The sequence below is a fragment of the Protopterus annectens genome, chromosome 6.part0 (genome assembly GCF_019279795.1).
Source record: "Protopterus annectens isolate FY-2018-M chromosome 6.part0, PAN1.0, whole genome shotgun sequence".
Classification (NCBI taxonomy): domain Eukaryota; kingdom Metazoa; phylum Chordata; order Ceratodontiformes; family Protopteridae; genus Protopterus; species Protopterus annectens.
Window position 1 is genome coordinate 1834159420 of NC_056737.1, and position 26054 is coordinate 1834185473.

The window sequence follows — 26054 nt, forward strand, 5'->3', positions numbered from 1 at the left end:
ATTTCTTACAAGTGCAACCTCCAAGATTTAGTAGGCACTGGCCTACTAAGAACTGGTCCTTTCCAGTTCCTTCGAGAGCCACTCAAGTCAAACCCAGACATTCCAAAGGCTCCAGGTTTCAGGCACAAGGGACTTTTAGAACAAAGCAATGGGGTGCCACCTCCTTCAAATCTGGAAACAACAAGACACCTCCCTATGGTAAGCAGTCTCAAGGACTTCCCTTTACATTTACCAAGCACTTACCTTTTAGCTGCCCCTTTGGGGGGAAACTGGCTCTTCATGCAAGAAACTGGCAACTTATAACCCAGGACAAATGGGTTTTAAATATAGTATCCCAGGGATACAGATTTCATTTCCACACGTTGCCAATTCCAAATGGATGGCGAGACCTGCCCCCCAAATCAGTGGGCAGAGGCCCAGAAACAAGTATGGCCCTCATGAACATGGGAGCTATTCAACCAGTACCAGAAGAGGAAAAGGGACAAGGTTTCTATTCAAGACTTTTCCTGGTACCCAGAAATGACAAATCATGGCGTCCAATTCTGGACTTATCTACTCTAAACACCTTTCTGGACATTCCAAAATTCAAGATGCTGACTCTTCACCAGTTACTTCCTATGCTAGGCAAAGATGCCTGGTTGGCAACTCTAGATTTAAAAGTGGCTTACCTGCATATCTCAATCAGGGAATCTTGCAGAAGATACCTCCATTTCAAAGCAGGCTGCTTGCAATACCAGTTCTCTGCACTGCCCTTTGGCTTATCTACTGTGCCCAGGGTCTTTACAAAGTGCCTGGCTTTAGTAATTGCTTTTTGCAGACAAAGAAATATTCAAATATATCCATCCCTGGACGATTGCCTAATTCAGGCAGAAAACAAGGGCACTCTTCTAAATCATCTGGCATTTGTAAAAAGGGTTCTAACTTGTCTAGGGTAAACTTTAAACAAAAATAAATCACAACTGGTACCCTCTCAAAAAATTACATTCCTGGGTGCAAGCTTGAATACAACTGCCCAGATGGCTTTCCTTACGCCAGAGAAACAAATTCATTTGGAGACTTACTTCAAACAGGTGGCCACAAAAACCCTGCTTTCTGCAAGGCAAATACTGCAAGACTTGGGGTTCATGGCCTCCTGCATTCTTCTAATTCCATATGGAAGACTGCATATTAGGAAACTTCAGTGGTATTTAAAAAGTCTATGGAATCAGCATTGTCACTGCCTGGAAACAATGATTCCTATCATACCTTGCCTGCGACTAGAGGTCCTATGATGGGCAGAGGCCTGCCACCAAAACAAGGGACTGCCATTGCCACCCAAACCCTAACTACAGACGCATCAGACTATGCTTGAGGGGCACATCTGGCAGGGAAGTGCATTAAGGGCAAATGGAGCCCAAATCAAATGCACCTTCATATCAATCAAAAAGAAATGGTAACGGTACAGAATGCACTGACAGCCTTCAAGAACTACCTTCATCCAGGACAATGGATGATAAGGACAGACAACACCACGGTTATGTGGTACATAAACAAGCAGGGGGGTACACACTCCTACCCCCTTTGCAGACTAGCCATGGCATTGTGGAACACAGCCTTGACCTGTCAAATACAACTACAAGCTCAATTCCTGCCAGGAAAGCTGAATACTCTGGCAGACGAACTAAGCAGAAATCTCATGGACCCACATGAATGGAAACTGGAACTACGGATTTTCAACATGTTGACACGCAAATGGGGGAGTCCAGACATAAATCTTTTTGCCTCACCCCATAACTATCAGTTGGACAAATTCTGCACAAGAACTCATCACAAAAAAGCCTGGTAAGTGGATGCTCTATCCTTCAGCTGGAAAAACCTATCAGTCTATGCCTTTCCCCCTCTGCCTGTGCTCTCCAAAGTTCTACTAAAAGTCAAACAGGACAAACCAAAAATTATTTTGATTGCTCCAGACTGGCCTCACCAACACTGGTACCCACTCCTGTGCAATGTGTCACACCTTCCAACTTGGCACCTGCCTCAGACACCTTACTTACTGTTTCAGCAGAACAACCAAATTCTGCACACTCAGCTCCAAACTTTGAATCTTGCAGTGTGGCTAATCACCTAAATTCACCCTTAGCATCCCTCAGCAAACCTGTGATGGATGTCATTTTGGAGGCAAGAAGGCCTAGTACTAGAAAATCTTATGCTGACAAATGGAAAAGATTCTGTGCCTGGAATCAATCACAAGGGATAAGCACAGCAGTGCCCAATATTCCTCAGATTTTACAATACTTAACTGAGATGCTTCACAAGGGCCTGTCCTTTTCTTCCATAAAAATCCATGCCTCAGCCATTTCAGCTCATTACAACACAGAACCTCCCCTCTTCTCTCATCCTCTGCTAAAGCAGTATCTCAGAGGGGCCAAAACTTAAGACCACCCAGGAGAGCTCCAACCCCTGCCTGGGACCTCAATTTTGTATTGGAAAAACTCACTCTCCCTCCTTTCGAGCCAGCTGCTACTGCAGACTTAAAATTTCTCTCCTGGAAAACAGCTTTCCTTTTAGCAGTCACTTCAGCTAGAACGATTTCCGAATTACAGGCTCTTATGGCAGTGGAGCCTTTCATCATTTTTCATGTGGACAGGGTATCTCTGAGGACCAATCCATCCTTCATGCCTAAGGTGGTATCCAGTGTGGCTCTTAATCAGACCATTCATTTGCCAACTTTCTTTCCCAATCCACAGAACAAGGGGGAGCGGATTCTGCATTCATTGGATGTACACAGACAACTTAGATTTTACTTAAACAGGATAAAATCTCAAAGAAAATCTGAACAACTACTGGTGGCATTTGCTGCAGGGGCAGAGGGAAAGGCTATTTCAAAGCAAACTATTTCCAAATGGATAAGCCATTGTATTAGTTTCTGCTGTATGCACCATGGGAAAACTATCCCCCAGGGGATCAGATCCCTTCCACCAGGGCTGCATCTACTTCTTCAGCCTTTCTCAGAGGTGTTCCTACCAGGGACATTCTAGAAGCTGCTACCTGGAGCTCAGTTCATACGTTCACCAAACATTACCATTTACCTTTTTTCTGTAAATCCAGAGCTGGCTTTGCCACTGCTGTCCTGCAGGGCCTTATAGCAGGTCCTAATGCTGCATAATTCCCTCCACCCAACCATAGCTTTGGGAATCTACCCAAATGTAATGACTGCAACAGTGAAACATGAAGAACATAGTACAGTTGTGTACACTTACCATAAATGTAGATGTTCGAGTGTATTCACTGTTGCAGTCATGGTTACCCTCCCTCCAGCCCCCTAGTTTTCTCTGGCTTTACCTCTACTTTGTTTCACTATGCTTAAAAGCCCTTTTGGTGTATTTACTTTTGGGATTGGAGGTATATATTTTTTGTGTTTTTAATTTTATTTTCTCCCCATTTGGGGGGCACCTGACATCTGGGGCAAGAAAAACTGATGTAATGGCATCGGCTGCATGTTTTATACCCCTGACGACCTGACGTCATGGAAGAAGGGACAGCAACTGACACAGGACCCAAGACTTTGTTAATCAGGCTGACTGAGGGCAACCTGCCAGCAGATTACCCAAATTTAATGACTGCAACAGTGAATACACTAGAACATCTACATTTATGGTAAGCGTACACAACTGTACTTTCCATGGGATAGATGACTTTCCAAAGGATACAGTAATGCATTTTTTGGCATTTAGTTTCAGTCCTTGATTTTGGCACCGGCCATTTATTTGGGACAAACATTCCTCTAGGATGGATAAGTTATTTGTGGATTCATTGACTGCCCCTTGCTTGCAGTCATCTGCAGACTTATTCAGCTAGAGATCTTTAGTCTTGGCTTTTACTTCAGAAAAGTAGATGCCAAGCAGGAGAGGTCCTAGCATAGAACCCCTGGGGATTCCAATGGTGACTTCCTGTTTGTGGAGGTAACTTCCCTATTTGATTGTCTGTGTCTATATGTGAGCCAGTTGGCAGTCCAACAGATGACATAGGGGTTTTTCCCCAACTTTTCTCTCATGCCCGAGTGGAGAATTGTGTCAAAAACTTTGACCATGTTGAGGTATATGGTGTGTACCATTTTGCTTTCATCCATTGCTTTGGTGACCCTTTCAAAAAAATCCACCAGGTTGAAGTAAGCATGACCTGCCCTTGATGAATCCAAACTGAAATGGGTCTAGTGTTTGGAGATTTTCTATGTCGTGATTGATTAGTTCCATGATAAGTCATTCTATGGATTTGCATATAAGGCTGGTGAGATATATTGCTTGGGTCTGTGAAGGTTCTCCCTTAAGTAGGGGAATGACTGTAGCTGTTCTCTGCTCAGTTGGTACAAAACCTGTGTGGAGGCTGAGTTTAAATAGTGTTGTTAGGGGTTTGGCTAAACCATTCTTTGTGCTATTTAAGATGCATCCAGTGATATTGTCAGGACCCTTTGTTGCCATATTTTTAGATTTTGAGAGCAGTTTTAAGACTTGTATGTCTTGTATGATAACTATAGATGAGACAGTTTCAGGTATATCTTGAGGGACAGAGAGAGGGGAGAGAGTGGCAAAGTTAGAGCTAATTATCGGCTAGTAGGTTCGCTATATCTTTAGCCGCTGGATATTTACAATTATTCACCCTCAGTGCAGTGCATTTCTATTATGTCATCAGGAAAAACAAACAATTCAAAACATTTTGGAAGTACAAATTTAACAAGCCAGGGTCCCAACATCTGACTGCATGTTTGTATTTTTTTAGCCTGGAAACCAGACTTTTATTTTGTCCAACATGTAGATCAAAAGCAACTGAACCTTGTCCTCACAAAATCGTACTGCAGGCAGCAGTGAGGTATTGTAAACTCCAGCTAATAGATTCCAAAACTTTTGAGGCAGAGTAGCATATCTGTCTTTGTAAATGTAATTTCTGTCCCAAAGTGCATGTAGAGTCACACCCTAAACCACCAGAAAAGAAAGGGGCAAAAGGGGCAATTCCAATAATACAACACAGCAGTGCAATAACTGGGGTTAGACAAAGCGGGTGGTTGCCCAAAGAGCAGACTGTCCAGGCCATGATCTGCATTGCTGAAGATCTGCCGTTCAGCCATTCAGATGCAAGCAAACTGCTAGGATTCACATCAGCAGAGATGGCTGATAACGCAGCTGCTGAAACAGATGTCTTTAATAGCATAACTGCAGCATGGAGCTCGTATAAGGTATGTGTTACAGTTGAGAACTTTGGAAAACTTTTTTCTTCTTCTTCAATTTCAGAAGACCATTTTTTGATTAATCTTGCACTTTAGGTTGGGGATGACAGTGTGGAGACTGCCCCATCTACACAATTCCACAATTCCTGTCCCATTCATCTCATCACCATCAAAGACAGACAGTGTGATTTAAATCATTCTATGCTAATAAATCACATTATCTGTGCACGTTGTTAGCTGAATGATCACTAGTATGTCTGCGGATATCTAGATATATAAAGATGCAACATGCACCATCCCACATATACAAAACCTACAGAAAAAGTATGAGAAACTAAGAAATGTAGATTCTGTAAAACAGAACTGGAAACATTGGCACATCTCATTGCTAGCTGTGATGCAGTTATGGCTGAGGGTCTGTATACTTGAAGGCAGAATGACATGCTAAGACTATTGTGCTCATGATTGTGCAAATACTTCAGTATACAAGTAACCAGGAATTGGAAGTATGAACCACAAAGTATTATCACCAGTGATGAAATTCAAATCACGTGAGATTACCTAATACCAACAGTTAAGAAAATAGATGCCAAAAAAAGCAGATGTAGTCGCCCAAGAACATCTTGCTCACTACGGAAACTTCATTAAAGCAAAACATTGAGGAAATCCTACCCCCTGGTTATAATATGTGAACTGATATAATACATACAAAGGCTGACAGGGTAGCTATTATCTGTAACAAAACTCTTAATCTAAATGAACCACAAAATAACACCAGTTCGGAGAACAGGCTATATAAACAAACGATTACACCATAAAGCTCGAGGGAAGCTAGTTTATTAACGTTTTCACTGCAAATATGTTTTCGTCCAAAGGACTTCATCAGACAATACAATGTGTAATCCCCTAATTGCCTTATATACCATCTCTTAAAACTGTCAACCAATCACATCTTTATTCCAATCAGTAATAATATAAAAACATTTTTAAAAAAAAAAACTTTCAAAAGTTATTAACTTTCCACTTTTGTTACCTATAAATAATTTAAACTTTTTATAAACCAATAAATAACTTCTAATAAATACTTGTAGTTTATTACATAAATAATTAAATTTGAACAGTAGTTGTAAAATGTAGATTAAAAATGTTGTTGTTTGTCTTTCGGCTTTTCCCAGTTAGGGGTCGCCACAGCGGAACTCCGGTCCGCTAATGACTGGCAGTAGATTTTCACGAACGCCGAGGTGCCACCTCGATGTTCAACATTCAGTGAAGGCACGCCCATTTACGCATGTCTTTCGAATGCCCACCCAACCATGGGGAGGACATGCAGACTCCACACAGAAGGCACTCCCCGCACACCAGCCGAGAATCGAACGGGAGAACCTCTTGCTGTGAGGCAACAACGCTACCGCTGCACCACCACGGATGTAAAATATAGATTAAAAATAAATGTTAAAAACATCCTTCTTGAAAAAATGGTGAATCAAATACTCCATTTAGTGGCCAAAGTAGAAATAGCTTTTATTCTACCTATAATTTGACTGCTCTAAGCTTTAATACAGGGGCCATGGAAAGAAAGTAATTTAATCCATAATTCTTACTGGCGTCTAATTTTAGTTGCCAAAACAATTCTTGGTATTCAATTCTTGTCTCCCAAGGCCCTCCACATGGATGAATTTCTACCTTTTACTGCCACAAAAAAATGAAATTTTGCTGAAGGACAGGCAATAGTATGTCTAAACAAAGCAAACAAAGCATTCTTCACATCTTTATTTTTAACATTATTCATGTGCTCATATATGCATCTTTTGAGCTTCCTAGTGGTTTACCAACATAAAAAGCCCTGCATATATCGCACACTGCAATGTACACCACCCGTACAGTATCACAGTTGCAATGTGCGTTTGCCCCTATTTCTGTCTCTCTTCGAGATAGGGATAACTTTTGCCCTTGCAAGATGTAGGGGCATTGTGAACATCTCCCACATTTAAATGTTCCCTTAGCACCATTACTTTTCTTTTTACTTTCCAATACTTCCTTAATGTTTCTGCCTTTCCTATAGGTAAACCTTAAAGGTTCAATGAAAATGTTGTTCAGATCAGAAAAATTACTAAATTTGTTCCAATTGGAACTCACTACATTCTTAATCAACACAGTTTCAGTACTAAAATTTAAAATGAAGTTACTACTCCAGTTAATGTCACTCTGGTCGGTCCTGGACTAACCTTCCCTAATATTGGGGCAAACTTATTGTTCATAGGTTCATAGGTTCATACTAGGCTATCTGCCTGAGGGCATTTATAAGCCTAGCCCATAGTTTTGTGGCTTACGCCACCCCTTTAGTTTGGAGAAACTATGCCCATTATTTTACTGTGCCTCTGTCGAGCAGTGACACTGAGGTAACCCCTGGGGTGTATCTGCAGTCTCCCATCCATTGGTCAAGATTCCTCTTGAACAAGGCCAGCGAGGTGCTCTGCCTCACATAAACCGGGATTTTGTTCCATAGCATAGGGAGTCTTTGGGTGATGAATCTATCCCTCCAGCACGTCCTATTAATAACCGTGTCGAGGTTTAAGTCTCCCGCCCTTGTGGCTCTGAGTCCATCTTTTTTTATTTCATCCATGATTTCCTCTATAAGGGATGAGGGATATTCTCTTTCCAAAAACATTTGTCTCAGTTTTCCACATTCTACATCAAAATCTTTGTCGTCGGATGTCATACGAATACTCCTGATAACTTGCCCCCTTACTATTCCCCTCTTGTGGGAGACAACAATTGAATACCGAGAATTGTTTTGGCAACTAAAATTAGACGCCAGTAAGAATTATGGATTAAATGACTTTCTTTCCATGGCCCCTGTATTAAAGCTTAGAGCAGCCAAATTATAGGTAGAATAAAAGCTATTTCTACTTTGGCCACTAGATGGCGAATTTGATTCACCATTTTTCAAGAAGGATTTTTTAACATTTATTTTTAGTCTACATTTTACAACTATTGTTCAAATTTAATTATTTGGTGATTGGAAGAAAGATGTGATTAGTTGACAGTTTTAAGAGATGGTATATAAGGCAATTAGGGGATTACACATTGTATTGTCTGATGAAGTCCTTTGGATGAAAACGTATTTGCATTGAAAACGTTAATAAACCAGCTTCCCTCGAGCTTTATGGGGTAATTGTTCGTTTATACAGCTTGTTCTCCAAACTGGTGTTATTTTGTGGTTCATTTTGGTTAATACTCTTAATCTCTGTCCATTGCCCCCCCAACATTTCAACAATGCAAAAATACTTATTTCTGAAATACACTTAAACACCCGTAAGATTAGAGTTATCATAGTTCTGTGTATTCCCCTGGAAACAATATCACTTCTTCTGAAAACATCCTTTGCTGGTTATCTTCCCACATCAGTATGGAAACATTCTTAGTAGGTGACCTAAACACCAAGTGACAGTCAATCAACAGCAACAACCCCTCAAACTCCAATACAAATTATGGCTTCAACCAAATAATAGCAACACCAGCTAGGTGTAATACCACGGGGAATCCTTACAGGACTGGATTCATACTACCACTTCCAATAAACTAACTTCATCTGGGAGACACTTCACTTGTACCTTAAGCAATCATCTCACAACTTTCAACATAAAACACCATCTCGTATACATAAGCAACTTTAGGATAAGCAAATAAGAAACTTCTATATATTCCATGTAGAAAGCGTTATGCACACTTGAAAACTCTTTGGCTGGAATGCATTTAAAACTCTTCCCCTGGATGAAGCAGGGGCTAAATTCAGTAATGTATTTCTTACTACACTAAACTCTCATGCTCACCTTAGAACCAAGAGAGTTGAGTCTTATCCTGTTCCAAGGTTTTGTACAAAAAATAATTTACCCATGAGGCAAACAGATGATTTTTGGTAGAACTGGTCTAAAAAAATCACAAACTAAAAAAAAAAAAAAAAAAAATGTAGCAGCAAGCTCAATTTAGTAACACACTTACTTCTTGCGCCTTGGCAAAAATGCCTTCAAGGAAGTTGTCATACCAAGAAGCACAAACACACATCCATCCACAACCCCTTTTTCCCATTTTTGCACATGGGGTTGGGGTGTCACTTCACCAGTGACAATCATCTAGAGACAATGTTTACACTGCTGGGTGGCTAGCCCTGCAGAGGTAGTTCTTCCACACCACACACTCACATGCACACTGACACCTATGGCCAATTTAGAATTTCCAGTCCATCTACTACATGTCTTGGGAATGTGGGAGGAAACCAGATCACTCAGAGGAAACACTTAGAAACACAGGGAGGACATGCAGACTCTGCACAGAAGGCACACCAAGAATTGAACCAACAAACCTCTTGCTGTGAGATGACAACTCTCTCTGCTGGGCTATTGTGCAGCCTTGCCCCCCACCCACACACACACACACACACACACACACACACACACACACACACACACACACACACACACCTGTACCCAGTTAAATCAATTAAATGCTTCCAATGTATTTCCATATTTAGTCCATTAGAACTTAATGTCTTATATTTTAAAATGCATAAAGTTTCCTTGTAAGATAATTTGTATTTGATCACTATATAGTCAACATTTTCTAATATAGTACCACGGATAGAAACAATAATGTCGCTGTCCTACTTTGGACATAATAGAAGAGTCTTCGTGGGTTCTGTTCAAGCAGCTTTATTTTATACAAAAACATTACTATAGAGGTTTGCTGACTTTAACTTAAGTAACTTATATACAAACTAACAACTGCGATCATGCATGCTCTCACTGTGGCTGCTCTTACAGAATGGCACCAGGGATTGCAGGAGTCTGGAATTTATATGTGAACGTACAGCCTTGACATGCTTCTTAAAGATACAACACACCACTTGCATTCTGATCTACATCCTCCCTCTTTGAGAAATAGATCTTATGACTCTGAGTCTGTTTAGCACAGGGGACATTCTTAGGGCTAGAAGAAACAAGATCAACTGAAGTACCCCACATTGTTATAACTTTTAGGGGTAATTGTATTAATGGTTCTGAATCTGGTCATTGTTGAGTTTCTAAGGTTTAACTATCATCTAAAAGCATCAAATATTAAAAAAGTCATGTTTACAGTATTACTAGTTGTTTAATTGTAACCTAAGCCAAGCAGTATATTTTAACATATTTTTTAACAAATTAAATAGGTTAGGGGTTTGTAGCAAGTATCTAATTTACATTTTTTAAAACTTGCATATTGTTCTGAAGCTATGAGAAAGGGAAATGTGTTTTGTGGTTACAAAATGTGTGCTTAATGTACCTGAAAAGAAAGTATTCCATTTCAACAAAAATTTTTGTAACTTATTTTTCACACAATAAGTTTACACAAAGTATTAAGTTATATTTTTAGGTTTTGAAAGTTCAGTTACATATATATTTATTACTTTTTTCTATATGCAAACTACAGAAAGACTTGATAAGTAAAGTTGCAGTTTTTAATGTTTTGAAAAAAGAATTACAGGTTTTAGGGTATGTATTTTTAAATATTTTGTATTAATCAATTGATGACAATTATGCAATTAATTCAATCACATGAGCAGGGTTGGTTTGGTTTAAATTTTGAGTGAAGCAGCAACCTAATACACTTGAAAAAGCCTGTTAAGAACAGGCGAAAGCGCTTGTGGTTACTTGGAGTGGTTACTTGGATGGTTTTCTTGTTGTGTGCAATAAAAGAACTTTTTAACCTTTCCTGCTCGTCCATCTGGTGTTCGACAGTTTGGAGCTGTAGTGATCCTATCTAAAGTACTGTTTTGTGTCATTAAACGGAGGGTTCTGTGCCTCAGTGCCTAGAGGGATTCATGCAGATATCACAGGTAATTTTTTGTCATGCATTACACAATTCTAAGTATACATACATGCACAATCAAGTCCACGTTGCTGCGTATTTCACATTTGGTTTTGATACTCGCCCATATGATGTATCTTTATATTGTATTTAGAACTCAACTATCTTCCTTTTTTGCATTAACAATGTTCATATGTCTGTTATGTACCTGGAGCTTTTCTCCCCGGGCCTCCACTGAAAATGGACATGTATCCAGTCGGACTCTCCCGGTTAACAAATGTAAAATAAAAAATAAATAAAAATGTGACATAAAACTGGGAATTATTTTTGCATCTGGAACTGTCTGTGCAAAATGTTTGACCTGTGGAATGTCTGGAACATTTTCTGGAATGGAATCAGAATTTTGGACAAATTCTGGTATGGGAGCAGAGTCTGATTCACTCTTACATTTGAAGTTTGCATCACAGAAACAATGTTGTGATGGTGATGATGATTCTGATACAGGAAGAAGTTGTTTACGGTTACTCCTATATTCTACACCTTTGGAATCTACTAAGTAAAATCTTGGCTCAGCACAGATGCCTGTAATCTGTCCAATGTGATAAAAACCTTATATTGTCTGGATTTGTACCGTCTCTCCTTCCCTTAACAGACGAAGTAATCTGCTCGATCTGTCGAAACTAGATTTCTGGATATTACGTTTCTTAACCAGTTAAGCCTTGGTGGTTTTACAGTTCCTAGGGTTAGGCTTCATTAAAATTGAAGTAATGGGTAGCGTAGTTCTAGTTTGCCTGGAAAGTAATCTTTAAGCAGGTGAGCAAAGAATATCATCTTGAAGTATGTTTCTGAGATTAAGTAAATTCAAGAACACATTGGTATTGTCATGCTTTGACCTTTCAAGTAATTGCATTGCACTCTGTACTGCATGCTCAGCTAGACCATTTGACTGAGGATATTCAGGACTATTAGTGACATGTACAAAGTCCCAGTCTTTTGCAAATTTCCAAAACAGCTGGCTAGTAAATTGAGTACCATTGTCAGAAAGAAGTTTGTGTGAGCTACCATGAACTGAGACATGATGTTTCAGCTCAGTAATAACAGCAGTGGATGTTAGGTTAGGTAGTAGATCGCTCTCAAACCAATTCGAATAAGAGTCTACCAAAACTTAGTAGTGTTGATTGTTCCACTCAAAGATATCAGCTGCAACTGCAGACCAAGGAAGTTCAGGACCTGGACTTAGCTGAAGTGGTTCTCTTTGCAAAAGTTGTCTATTACTATTGCATACTGAACAAGATGAAAGTACTTCATCAATGTGTTTTGGTAATGAAGGCCAAAATATTAATTCTCTCGCTCTTCTCTTAGTGGGTGCGGATCCTTGGTTACCATGATGCAAAATCTGGATATATTATTGTTGTAAGGAAGCAGGTACAAAAATTTTGGGACCTTTGAAAATAATAACATCTTCCAACAACAATTCATCTCTGTAAGGAAAGTAGGTTTGCACTTTACGTGGTACACTAGATTGCTTTGACAGCAATTCGACATTAATGTAGTGTGTGAGCTTCTGTAAAATTGGATCAGTCTGACTGTGTTCTCTCAGCTTATCAAGTCTAGTGGTAGAAAAATTATGCACAGACATCACATCAAAGTCAAAATTCTCTGTATTAAGCTGTTCTGTCATATTTCTGGGTGATCTGCATAAGGTATCAGCCAGATAGAGTAATTTGACTTTTGTGTAGACCATTTTGAAATTATACTTTTGCAATTTAAGCATCAGTCTTGGTAATCTCACTGGACCGGAATACATAGGCTTCTTTAGAATAGTAACTAGAGGTTGGTGGTCAGTCTCAGTCTGAATAGCTCCACCATAAATGTAATCATGAAACATAGAACATGCAAATACTATTGCCTAAAGCTCCTTCTCAGTCTGAACATACTGCATCCCAAGTTTTGGTTAGTGTTCCAGATGCATAGCCTACTGGTCTGCTCTCTTGAAGTATAACTGCACCAAGACCAAATTTTGAAGCATCACAGGAAAGAGTAACTGGTTTGTTTACATCATAGTATCTTAAGGGAGGTGAAGTGGCAATTGTCTGCTTTAGGTCTTCAAATGCCTTCTGGTGCTGTTCCAGTCATGACCATACAATATTTTTGCACATTAGCTCTCTTAGAGGTGCTGTCAAGTCACTGAAGACTGGTATAAACTTGCCTAAATAGTTGACTGTGACTAGAAAACATTGTGGAGCTTGTACATTATCTAGTGATGACATCTCAAGAATAGCTACTTGCTTGGTCGGGTCTGGTCTCAAGCCTGTACTCATGAACAAATGTCCTACATAGGTTACCTCTGGAAGTCTGAATTTGCACTTTAAAGAATTGAGCTTCAAGTTTATTTCATGTGCTCTATCTAGAACTTTCTTGAGGTTTCTGACATGCTCTCCTTCATCATTGCCTCCAACCAATAAATCATCTACTACTATGGCACAAGGCTAACCTGAAAAAAATTTGCTCCATTGCACACTGAAAGATTTCACTTGCAGAATTTATTCCAAATGACATACTTGGGAATCTGTATCTGCCAAACGGAGTACCAAAAGTATTTAGAAATGAAGATTTGCAGTCAAGCATCACTTGCTAAAATGAACTCTTTGCATTCAAGACAGCGAAAACAGTGGCATTCAGTATTAAGGCTGCAACCTTTTCGACTGTGCTCATTGGATGATACTGTCTCTTTAATGCAGTATTCAGATCTCTTGGGTCAATACATATTCTAATTTCATTTGAGCCTTTTTTGTGAGCTGCTACAATAGATGACATTCATTCAGTTGCTTCTGTGACTGGACAAATCACACCTTGCTGCACCATTTAGTCCAACTGAGTTTTAACTTTATCCCACATAGCTATTGGAACTCTTCTTGCTGGTCTGTCTACGGGAGTGATCTCTGGGTCTAGCTTCATGGAATACACAGCTGGAAGTTTGCCTAACTTGTCATTTGAAAACATCAGCATACTCTGAGAAAATGGCTTCAGAAAAATTATAACTCGGAAATGCACTTACATAATGGACTTCTTTAGCAAAAGAAAGCAGGTTCATTCTTAAACTGTCTTTGAGACCCAATAAAGATTGCACTGGTGTTTGGACTACATAGAATAACAAGTTGTAACAGTTCATGGGCAAATAACATGAAAGCATCACTGAACGTTCGGTTTTAATTTCTTCACCTCCATAAGCAACAAGTCTCGCGCTACTGGCTACATGGAGTTGTTTGTTAGTTCTCACTTTAGCAACTGTATCTGCTGATATAACATTACACTTTGAACCAGTGTCTGCTTTAAGCTCTGTGGATTTTCCATTAATCCAGACAGTACAAAACACCTCGCTTCTTGCTAATAAATTCACTGCATCAACTCCTTCATCAAGCACTGACACACCATCTACATAGAAAGCCGTCTCCTTCGGCTCTACTTGATCAACTTGCTTCTTTGTGCCACCTTTCTTTACAACTGTGTGAGGCTTACTTGATTTATAAAACTTTTGAAAGTGGTTCCATTTTTTACACTTGTAGCATTGCTGACCGTATGCTAAGCACTTCTCTCTTCTAGACTCGTGATTTGCGCCACAATTGCGACAGTTGACAGTAAAGCTGGACTTGGGTTTTGCTGATTCATGCTTGTACTGCATTGAGCTGGAGTGTGCTCCTTTCTTATAACTTGCTGGAAAGCGAAGTGTCTTCCCTGGAAACCTCGTAGCTGCCATGTGCTTGGGCCTACTTTTGTTTGACACATGTTGCACGGTATCTACATTTGCTCTGGACCCAACTGAATTCATGCTCTTGTCATTCGCAAGCATAACTGATTTGTTTCTGTCACCTCATGGATTTGAGAAATCTCCATGACCTTACTCAACATTAAATCACTGTCACAAAGTAAAGTCTTTCTGACAGCAGCACTGTTAACACCACACACAAGCCTGTCCTTTATCAGCTCATCTTTTAAGTCATCAAACCGACACATTTTAGCTCTGTTTCTCAAGTCAGTTATATAAGCTGCAAATGTTTCCCCTGGTTTGTGATCTTTCATATTAAACAAATGCTTCTGTAATGTAATATTTGTTTGAGTTACACATTTCCCTGAACTTGCGCTTCAAACACTCAGGGTCTTCCCTTGATTCAGCCTGTACAAGAATTTGACAAGTTTCACCTTCTCCTTTATGTACTACAGGTGTATACACATGTGAACACTGTCTTTCTATGGCCTCTGACCCAGCTAGGTTTAGCAAAATGAATGCCCTGGTGTATGCATCTCTATCTGCATAAGCTGCTTGTATAACAATGTCATACTCTTGCTCAAATAGTCACTAATTCTCTGCAATATTCTGATCAAACACAAGTGGTAGGTGTTTTTGAAATCCATCTGCCATATTAGCACATATCACTGAAGGGTTTTGCAAATAAGCACAAATATAACACTCATGGACATATGCCAGAAACTTATGCCAGTATTTGTATCTGAATTCACTTCTTTTGGGCTTTTTGAAATAATGCTAATGAATGAACTTTGTAGTACCTTTGAATAGTTGGACTTTGCAAAATAAACTTCTCGGGCGATTTAACACTCTTTTAGTATAATTTGAAAGGGTGAATGCTAAAGTTATTTATCATCATTTTGCCAAAGTCACTTATCATTTTAAGAAACATCTCAAACAACTTTATGATGCGAGTGAAATAAAAACTCGGGCACTATAATATTCTTGTAATATTGTTTTGCAAGAAATCATCTCTTATCAGTGTAAGAAACATATCAAATAACACCACAATGTGAATGAACTGGACCTCTGTTGCCCAAAACTCAATAATATTTTGAATTAGTTGCACTTTGGGAATAACTGCATACAGCACATTGAAGTGTCCCCAAAATGGCAGTACCTTGTTAGACAACTCTTTACACTGCAAGACGCACTCTGTAATGGCGACATTTAGCGACATGACATACTCAGCACAAGAAACTTTTCAAAATGGCTATACTTTGAATGTGTTTCACAAAATAGTTGCACTTCACACACAATAAACTCTGAAACACATGCACAGTAATAAGCCGAGACTGTAATCACTTTTTTACACTTTGAGATACTTCGTATAACTTTAGTTATGCCCTTGATATAATAAGAAGTTGTAATTATGCCAAAACATAGCACTTTGCAAAAACACATTTTATTTTTGCTTAATGTGCCCTTTTTTGTTTTGTCTTATTATATTTGTTTTGCTCGTTTAAGCCCTTTTTATGCTCAGTGTACTTTTCCTTTGCTCGTTTTACTATAAACTTGCCCAGTTTTGCTTTGAACACACTTGCTTTACTTTAAACATGCACATTTTATCTTTAAACATACTTGTTTTGCTTTACTGTTAATCATTTCATCAAATACCGTTATTTTAAACATTCTTTTTAGCCATCACATGTTTCGTGCCTTCCGCTTGTTCAATAATGTGGTCTGTGCCCTTGTAATTCCCCATTTTACCTCTTTTGTCAAATAAACACTTTATGCTACTTCTCATTGCCTTTGATTCTTTTCTGGCTCTTTTTGTAATCATTTCTCTTGGTTTTACCTTCACTGTCATCTCTGCACCTCATGGCTCTGGATTTTATTCTCTTCGATACCGGTTCTGGCCCATGTCACTCTCCTACTTTGGACACAATAGAAGAGTCTTTGTGGGTTCTGTTTAAGCAGCTTTATTTTTATACAAACACAGCAATATAGAAGTTTACTGACTTTAACTTAAGTAACTTATATACACACAACACTATATAACAACTGCCATCATGCATGCTCTCACTGTGGCTGGTCTTACAAAATGGCACCAGGAAGTGCATGTGTCTGGAATTTATACATGCACATACAACCTTGACATGCTTCTTAAAGATACAGCACACTTCACTTGCAATCTGATCTACAAATAGGATATCCAGAAGGATTTTAATCATTTTTGTGAATCTTGGGTAAACAATAAAACACTGGCATTCTAAGATCAGGAAAGGCAGTATAAACAAAATATTTTTTTTTAAAAGAAATCTCAGTCTCACGTCTTCATTAACCAAACTCTTAAAACTTAGAAATCAGTTCATTATAAACCTTTAAATTCACCATCTAGTACATAGTCAACTCTTTTAAGGTTGCATACATATATTGTAATATTAAGAGTAACTGTGTTTTTGCTTTTCATGATTATATCTTAATTGACAAAGAGTTGGCCACTTAACCTTAGTAAGGATATACATAACTTCATTTATACATTGATCAGACTGTGAAAATATTATCAGCATCTAAATTAATCCTAATTTAAAGGATTTGATTATTTTATTTTCAAAATGAGGAATACAATTACTTTTAGTCTGAGTAGAAGGAATATCTAAACAAGTATATGCATTAATATCAAGACCATTATTAATGTCAAAGAAAAACATTCATCCACACATGATAGCTCAAAAACAAAAGAATCAGTCTTAGCTTGACATCTTTTATGTTCAGCTTTTTGCACCGAAAATTAAATTAGATGAAGCTTCCTGCAAAAATTAAATAAATCAATTTTAGTTTGATAAAACCTAGGAAGAACATTTGTTACAACTTTCACACACGGTATTGAAATATTAATCATCTTATTTTTCATTGATATCAGTCACATTCTGAAAATTTAGTAATAGCAAAATTAGCAACCTTGCTTCTACTGCTGATGTTTCCCTAAATGCTGGTTGCTAGTTTTGTCTTTTATTGCTATAAAGCTATATTTACTGATTAACTCCAGAGTAAATGTCTCTGCATCTCATATTAGAATTTATAGTATCTACATCATTGGCACCAAACTCATATCAATCAGCAAGTAAGTAAGCTCTCTGGATTCCAAGTAGAAAACTTTATACACAATCTCAAACTCTTCCGCTGGAATATACTAAAAAACTCTTTCTCTGAAGCAGTGTCTACATTCAGCAATGTATTTCTTACTACACTAAACTCTCCTGCTCCACTTAGAAGCAAAATAGTTAAATCTTACCCAGCCCCATTATTATCCAGAACAAAGTAAGCCACTCATGAAGCAAGGAGATAAGGCTTGGAAGGACTGACCTAATAACAAATGACAAAGTGCCTTAGTACAGTACAAGCATCTTAGAAACCAAACTCAAAGTCAAAGAAGACTTGACAAGAAGTTGTACTGTACGTTACTTCAAAACACTTGTAAGCAACACCTCTCCAGGTAATTTAACAGCCACTTTATCCAATTAACCCCTCCAGTCTTCTCCACAGCTTAAATATTTTCAAAGTCTGATCAACTTCAAATGTGTAACAATCTACACAATAAAAAATATCTTCAAAAACTTAAGCCATCAACTGTGGCACCAGACAACCTCCCCAGAGAGTACCTAAGATGGCTGCTGATGCTGTAGCATTCCCCATCTCTATTCTTTAACTGGTCTACCTCTGAGCACTGTGTCCCCACACTCTGGAAAAAGTCCTCTGTGCCACCCTAAATAACAATGGAGACCTAATGGAAATCTCAAACTATAGGCCCATTGCAGTCCTTTCTCCTTCATCCAAAAATTTTGAACATTGTATATACATCTAACTTCTAAAACTACTCTCCACAAATAGCTCTCTTTCCCATCCCTAACCAAACCATTCTTTTTGAATTTTCACAACATTACTGCAGACCTGATAAGCTTCAAAAATTATGTTAATCAAAACAGAAGCATTGGTAATATAGTGCTTCACTTTTCCGTGACATGTCTAAGGCATTTGACCTTGTCTCTTACCAAAACGTAATCCTTAAACTCTCTCACTGTGGCTTTAATGATTTATCCCTCCCTGGTTCTGTAACTGTCTAACAAACTGAGAACAAGCTGTTAAATGGCAAACCAAATTCTCGTCTGTCCTTTCAGCAAGAGTTGAGGTCACATAAGGGTCTACTTGGGCCACTGCTATTGCAATATCTTCATCAGTGATCAGTATACCTCTACCAAACATGCACAAATAGTCCAATTTGCAGACGATTCCACAGTTATCTGACCTCCATCAGCAAATACAAGAGTCTTTCTCAGTTGTTGAAACCTGGCTAGAAAACCCCCAGCTACTTTTAAACCCCAATAAAGCAATATTGATAATAAGCATTTCACCCACCAAAACCCTGTACTTACTGTAACCTCAAGCATAACACCACATTAGAAATAGTCACACAAACAAAATTACTCTGGGTAATAGTTGTTAATATCTTGAAATTTGACTACCATATACTACAAACAAACAAACAAACAAACAAAAAAAGCACCGCCAAAAACTCAGATGTCTGTGCGGGATAAAGCATACCTCATAGACATTGCTAGGAAAACAATTACTATCACCTCCTTACTCCAATTTCTTCTCTATACCTCCCAATAGTTACCAGTCTGGAAGCTTCTCTAAGGAATAAACTAGAACAGTGCTACAATAAAATAGCAGAATTTGCTGGAACTCTCTCCTATATGACAGATCACTGTTTAGGCCTAAAACAGCTATATAGGTATGAACTCCCTCACCATTTTACCTACTCTCAGCTGGTAACAGTCCACATCCTCTTCTATAAACCTGAAAACTGTCCTGCAGTAAAAGGTTATTCAGCAATATTTCCCTATGCAGAGGTGACCAGCACCTTCTTGCCATAAATGAACCCAACAATACTACCGGTGAGTCGCTCTTCTCTTACTCAGTCTCTAAATGTTGGAATACAATACCAGTAACTCTGAGACAAGCAGACACAGTAAATTTGTTCAAAATCCAACTAAAACAGCATCTTCATATCATTTGGCTTTGCTTTTTTGCTATACCTGGCTAAATGAACATTTTCTTATTGTTTTCTTTCTACATTAAACACCATGCATAATAACTTTTCTAGCATCTTACTTTTAATTATCTACTCAACCCACTCCCAAACTAAAAACCAAATAATACAATTATGATATATATGGCTACTGCTAATGAGCGAATGACCCAAATATCTTTGTTCATAGCCTCGACCACAAAAGGCCGACTTTGCAAACTTTGCAAATGTTGACAGGCCATTATGCATGCATTGAGCAAATATCTTGGTGCATGCAAAATAATTGTTTAAAAAATACCATAAAATATGTGGGGGGGGGGGGCTGTACCCCAACCTCCTTATTAATTTTATATACTAACTGCAAGATAACACAGTATTGGGGAAAGGGCATATTTCATAACCCCAAGGATTGTGTGATGTCGCACACCTGTTAACTGTCAACCATCTGTTTAGTCAACTACATTTTGTTGACTAAACAGGCATTGACCTTATGGGAATTTACTAATATTCAGTTCCCCCATACATATATGCATACATATATACATACAGTATTGCTACCAAAAATCAAAATGTCATGCACAAAATGTAAATGGATGGGATAGTCAAACACACTTATGTGAATGCAGTAGTGCATTCAACTATCTGCACGGAGATCGCGGTACAGTGGGGATTGGAAATTCATCCATATCCCCACTGTAGTGTGATCTCGGAGTTAGAATATATTAGTAGTGGGGGTGTGTGTGTAGGGGGCTTGCCCCCCTGCAAAAATGTGATATGTCGTATAGGAATCTGATTTACAACAGCTACTATACGGCTATCATGTTATGTTTTCGGTGACAATGTCAACTCAAATGTGTCTACTTCATTTAATTGAAAACACATTTCACTGAAACTCATTTCGTTGAAAGCTCATTTCACTGAAAGTCAGTTGCCTGAGCACACTTCACTGAAAGCTCACTTCACTGAAAACTCATTTGACTGAAACTCATTTCGCTGAAAGGCATATGCCCTGTTCCCCACTGTAGTGCGATCCTTGTAAACCATAGACATAAAAACTTAAAAGTCAAATGAATAACTCTTTCCAGAACATGGTATATAGCCAAACTATGTGGGGGGCTACGCCTCCCACACCCCCTTACTGTATGCAATAACTGCAGGATTGCACTACAGTGGGGAACAGGGCATATATCTTTCAACAAAATAACTTTCAGTCAAATGAGTTTTGAGTGGTGAGCTTTCAGTGAATTGTGCTCAGGCAACTGACTTTCAGTGAAATGAGCTTTCAATGAAATGAGTTTCAGTGAAATGTGTTTTCAATGAAATGAAGTAGAGCCATATATATATATATATATATATATATATATATATATATATATATATATGCACACATACTCTTTGATAGACAGGGAAATGTATATAAAATGTGTTTGTTAGTATGGACTGCTGTTTCTCATTCATTTGGTTGCAGTAATTACATTAGTTGCATATGTAATGTTTGAATAGGGTTTATGTAATTTGTGCAGAATATTTTTGAATTGCCATTTCTTAGTGTTTCTTGCATTTTTTATTTATTTTTTTGTAATATTTAGGCATGTGTTGTTTTGTTATGTTAGAAGTCTTAATAAGTAACACACTAATATATGAGACGTCGTCTGAACTCCACAAGATTGACATTACAGTTGGCATCTCTTGAACTTTCTTTCAACACATGAGCTCACTAATAGTTAAAGGCACCTCTGTCTAAAATTTTTGAAGATGTTTGGTGACAGTGTAGTAAGTTAATATATGTGTTAGGAATTTGTGTTAGTTTTGTGTTCAGTTAAATTTTTTGTTTTTAGGTTTGATTTGTTGGTAATGTCATTTTATGCGTTTGTAGTGAGTAAACTTTTTTCCTTTGATGTGCATGGGGCTGAGTTACTCTGATTGTGGCATTTGGGTAATTGGTGGTGTTCCTGGAAAGGTGATAAATAAAGATAAATAAATAAATGAAACCATTGCCTTATGTTGTTTTTGCACACCCCTTTATCAGTGTACACTTTTTGTGAAATGGAGTTACAAAGCCTATGCCAAATATTGTGTAGTTTATGCATTGTACTACTTCTGGGAGATGAGAACAGCTTCGTGTGCTGCTGACTTATTAAATACTTTGTATTTTTTTCTATAAAAGGCATGTAGGATTTGATGGATGGGTTTCCAGGGGAGTTGTGGAAGGTCTAATAGACAAATGGTAAAATCCAGTGTCTGCTATTGTGCATTCATTCCTTATCTTTAGCAAAAAGCACAGTGCTACATGGATTTGCTTTTAGTCATGATTACTGATGCAGCAAAAGACTGCCACAGTGGATATATATTTTTCTTCTTTTGGTTGAATTAAAAATGTGAAATGCACATGCATTGAAATCCTGTCTAGCCATCAAATTATTTAAAGTGTTCCTCTATAACTGCTCATTAACCCTTTGGAATTAGAGGTGATACATATTTCATATACTTTACCTTCTTCTGGATAACGTTTCCTGCATGGTTTTGTCTCCTTAGGAAAATAATGAGCACCCTCTGAGGTCTCCAGCAACTTCTGTAGCACCGTCCCCGGATATGAAAAACACCAACAACTCTCACAGAGTTCCAGAGTCAGTATCACAGCCAGACCAACCAGCTGCAGTTCCAGATTTGCTGAGGCAGGGAGACGCAAGTAGCAGCGTGCAGCCTGAGTCAGTCAAACCTGCACAGTAAGCACAGCAAAAGGACTCCAAAGGATTGCATTTCGCTAGGAATTTCTGTAACTGCTCAGAAGCCTGACAACACCCAGACTTTAGAATAGACATTGCTCTGAATACCCTTCCTTCACCCTGTTTCTGGTTTAAAAACATTCACAATGTGCCTAAAATTAAACCTCATCTCTACTGGGTATACCAGGTATATTTTGGTTTTCTTACTACAAACAAACCAACAAAAAAAACTGCGCAATGATCAGAGTTCACTGCAGATTATGTTATCTGTTTGCTTCATTTATGACTGATGGAAACCAACAGCCCCTGTGATATTTCTTTAAGAAAGACTGTGGTAATGAGAATTGCTTAGAAAAAGAAATTACTGAAAGCAGTTCTAGAGAATGCATGTGATATTAGTAATTTGCCTGTAGTATGCACAGGAAGCAAAGCTCTAAAGCTCTATCTGCTCATCAGCATTCAGGTTCTGAATTTAAAATCTGCTTTATATTATATATTTTTGATTGGGGGGAAGTAATAGCTCATTGCACCTACCATTTATTGATTTGAAGTCACTCATTCAGAGGAAGGAATTCTCTGTCATGCTGCTTTGTACAATGTAAAAGTTTTCTGACTTTTGCAAAGTTAGTACTTCACCTAGAGTGAGTGGCATATTTCTGATTAGAGGAGACCTTATGTAGTATAACTCAGCCATTTTTCCATGCTCTAAATTTAGCAGAGTTGTCTCACATTAACGGTTAGGGTATGCAGACTAAACAAGTCTATATTAAAATAAAAATGTGTTAGTTACTGTAAAACTTAGAGGCTTAGTACCCAATCTCAAAACAATATGTGAAACAATGATGCCAAGCAGATGCACATTTGCACTTGCTGAGATAGCTTTGTATAAGAGGGATGACAGACAGATGTGGTGAGTCTGAGTCTGGTCTAAAGTAATGGTTTTGCACCACAGAATGTAGAGATGTGCATGCCATTGAAGTGAGCTTGAATTATCACATATAATGAATTTTCCTTCTTTTTAATTTCTAATTATTGCACCTTGTTGTCACCAGTGTATCAATGTATACACAAACTGCTAGAAGTGAGGGAAGTTTCCTTTAGAGTCACAGAACATACCCAGATATGTAGCCATGAGTGTTGAGGTAATTTTATTTTTTGCCTTTGTCTTCTTTCCTGTGGAAAGTTGCATGTAGTGACTCATATTTGATAGAATAGTAGAATTTGCTGCAGATTGACCTTTAGTGGCCTTCAAGCCTTTTGAATGCCCATGGGCACATTGTTGCAGTTTGTGTCACAAAACTTAATTCTCCCTCCCCAGCAGAGAAAATATCATGATGGTTTAGAATCCTGTGACATTCCAGAACAGGCATCTTGCACTGACGTCTGGCTCCTTATTGCTAAGTCAAAAAGTACACACACAACTTGCACCACATTTTCCAATCCTACCTTTATAATGGATCACTTTGCTGTAATGTTTTCGTATATAGATTGGCAGATGTGCTTAGAATAAGGGGTAACATGTTTCTTTGAGATGATTAGTTTAAGGAAACATGTTTATTTTTCACAGATTGCATAAGTACAATATGTATTTTCCCCAAAATATGAGCTGTTTGGTTGTCTGAAATGCATTTACAAAGATATTCAGTAAATTTGGATGCAGCAATTTAAGGTCTGACAAGGTTTCTTTCTCCTCTGGGGAGTATTCTTGAAACGTACCTCAGAGTAAGTTTTGAAAAGAAGTCACTTAGTCCGTCAAAGTTCTTTTTTTTTTAAACTAAAAAAATGAAAAGAAAAAGACGGTGCAGTTCCCAGCAAACTGGTTAATTTAAGTTTTATTGGATCTAAGAGAGGCTCACAGAATGATTTAAATTTGATAGCTTAAACAAGCTATAAATGTCTTCTTGATCCAATAAAAGTAAATCAAATGAATTGGTTTCATTGGTTTTTGTACAGGGAGCAATGCAGCCAATAACAACTGTCTGTCTAACTGATATGTGTGATACTAATTTATTATTATTGAAAAATACGTATTTATTTCAGTGGGAGACGGGTACATTATTAAGCAAAGTAGATTACGTAATCAGTAGTCAAGTTAAATGTTTAATTGATGAAAAAAACTGTGGCTTATTTCCTTGTCATTGAACTTGTGGCTTACTGCAGTATTACTGAAATGTTCACAGTATGATGCGCTCTTTCTTTTTCTTTTGTATATGTGGGTACCTTATGCCAGTGAATGCACGCCTTACCACTGACAGTTCTCCAGAAAGTTACTGCCATATGTCTGCAAATACTGACTCTAGGTGGTCTGTAAAACACAGTTTGTAGACGCTGTTCATATTGATGCTTGGATTTGGTTAACTGTTTTTTTTCCTAAAGTGCCTGTATAGTGTATGTCATAGCACAGCATTGCAAAATGTGTCCTCTCATCCATTCTGAAGTCATTGTGTACATCTGTTGCCTCTCCTTGGAAGTTTCTTTCATGGTTAGCAAAAGATATAGTTAGCATTTTAGCATTGACACTCAGAAACTACAGACAAACTTGAAACTTAAAATATATAAAGGTACACTTTTGACTTCTGTGTCATATTACATTCAGATTAAAATTTAAAAGTTGTGATTGTTGGTGTTCACCAAAATTCACTGAAGGTAGTTAAATGTCTGACCTGCTGTTTTTTTTTTAATCTTGTTATAAATGTGGTTTCTGGTTCTTGAAATGCTCATAAATATTCCAATGACCTTTTATTTGGTTGGTAGCAGTTTTTGTAGGATGATTTGCTGTTTAGATGAAGTTCTGATGCTGCACTTAAGTGTTAATGTCGACCTTGTGTCCTTGGGGCAAGAATTGCCTTGCTTCATGAAAGAAATACCCTTCCTTAATGTGGGCAAGTAAAAATGTTTCTGTACTTGTGCTGGCAAGTAAAAATGTTTCTGTACTTGTGCTGGCAAATGTTTTTATTTCTTTTAGAGCCACATCTCTATTAGATTGTAAGTTTAGACTTCTGTGAATGATTTACGAAAGTATTCACTATGCAAACCACATGGTTCACATGACAAGTGGATGAATAGCTATAACCCTTCCAGAACTGGGTTTGACTGAGTGTTTATAACTCAGTGGCTTCACAAACATGAATGGCCATGAGTTTGAGCCCAGGAAGAAGCACATTAACTACTTTAGTTTATGACTTTACATGACTTGGTCAAACAATCTGCACAGACCATGTCAAGTCATACATTGATAGAGTTACAGATTCAGTGACTGACTCAAAGATAATCATGATTTATTTCATAGAATTTCATTCTTCTTTTTGGGAGCAGCAAGGTTAATCCCACTTGTGGAGTATCATATTTGCCACTGATTGAGAGACCACTCATGAGGCATCAGGATTGTCCTGCTGAGCTTGTCTGCTAAAATGTTGACCTTCCCCAGTATGTGCATTGCTACTG

At 38.1% G+C, this 26054-nt stretch overlaps 1 protein-coding gene across 2 annotated transcripts in view; it reads left to right on the plus strand.

Moving 5' to 3' along the window:
- MFSD6 (major facilitator superfamily domain containing 6) overlaps positions 1-25543 on the plus strand; it is a 790692-nt gene extending 765149 nt beyond the window's left edge. The window contains exon 8 of one of the 2 annotated variants that reach the window (XM_044075186.1): positions 22420-22556. In XM_044075186.1, coding sequence (XP_043931121.1) covers positions 22420-22427 — 8 coding nt within the window. In that variant the 3' untranslated portion in view covers positions 22428-22556. Of the gene's footprint in view, positions 1-22419 lie in introns of both variants that reach the window. The other variant, XM_044075184.1, reaches the window with a different exon arrangement.
- Positions 25544-26054: the final 511 nt, after the last annotated feature.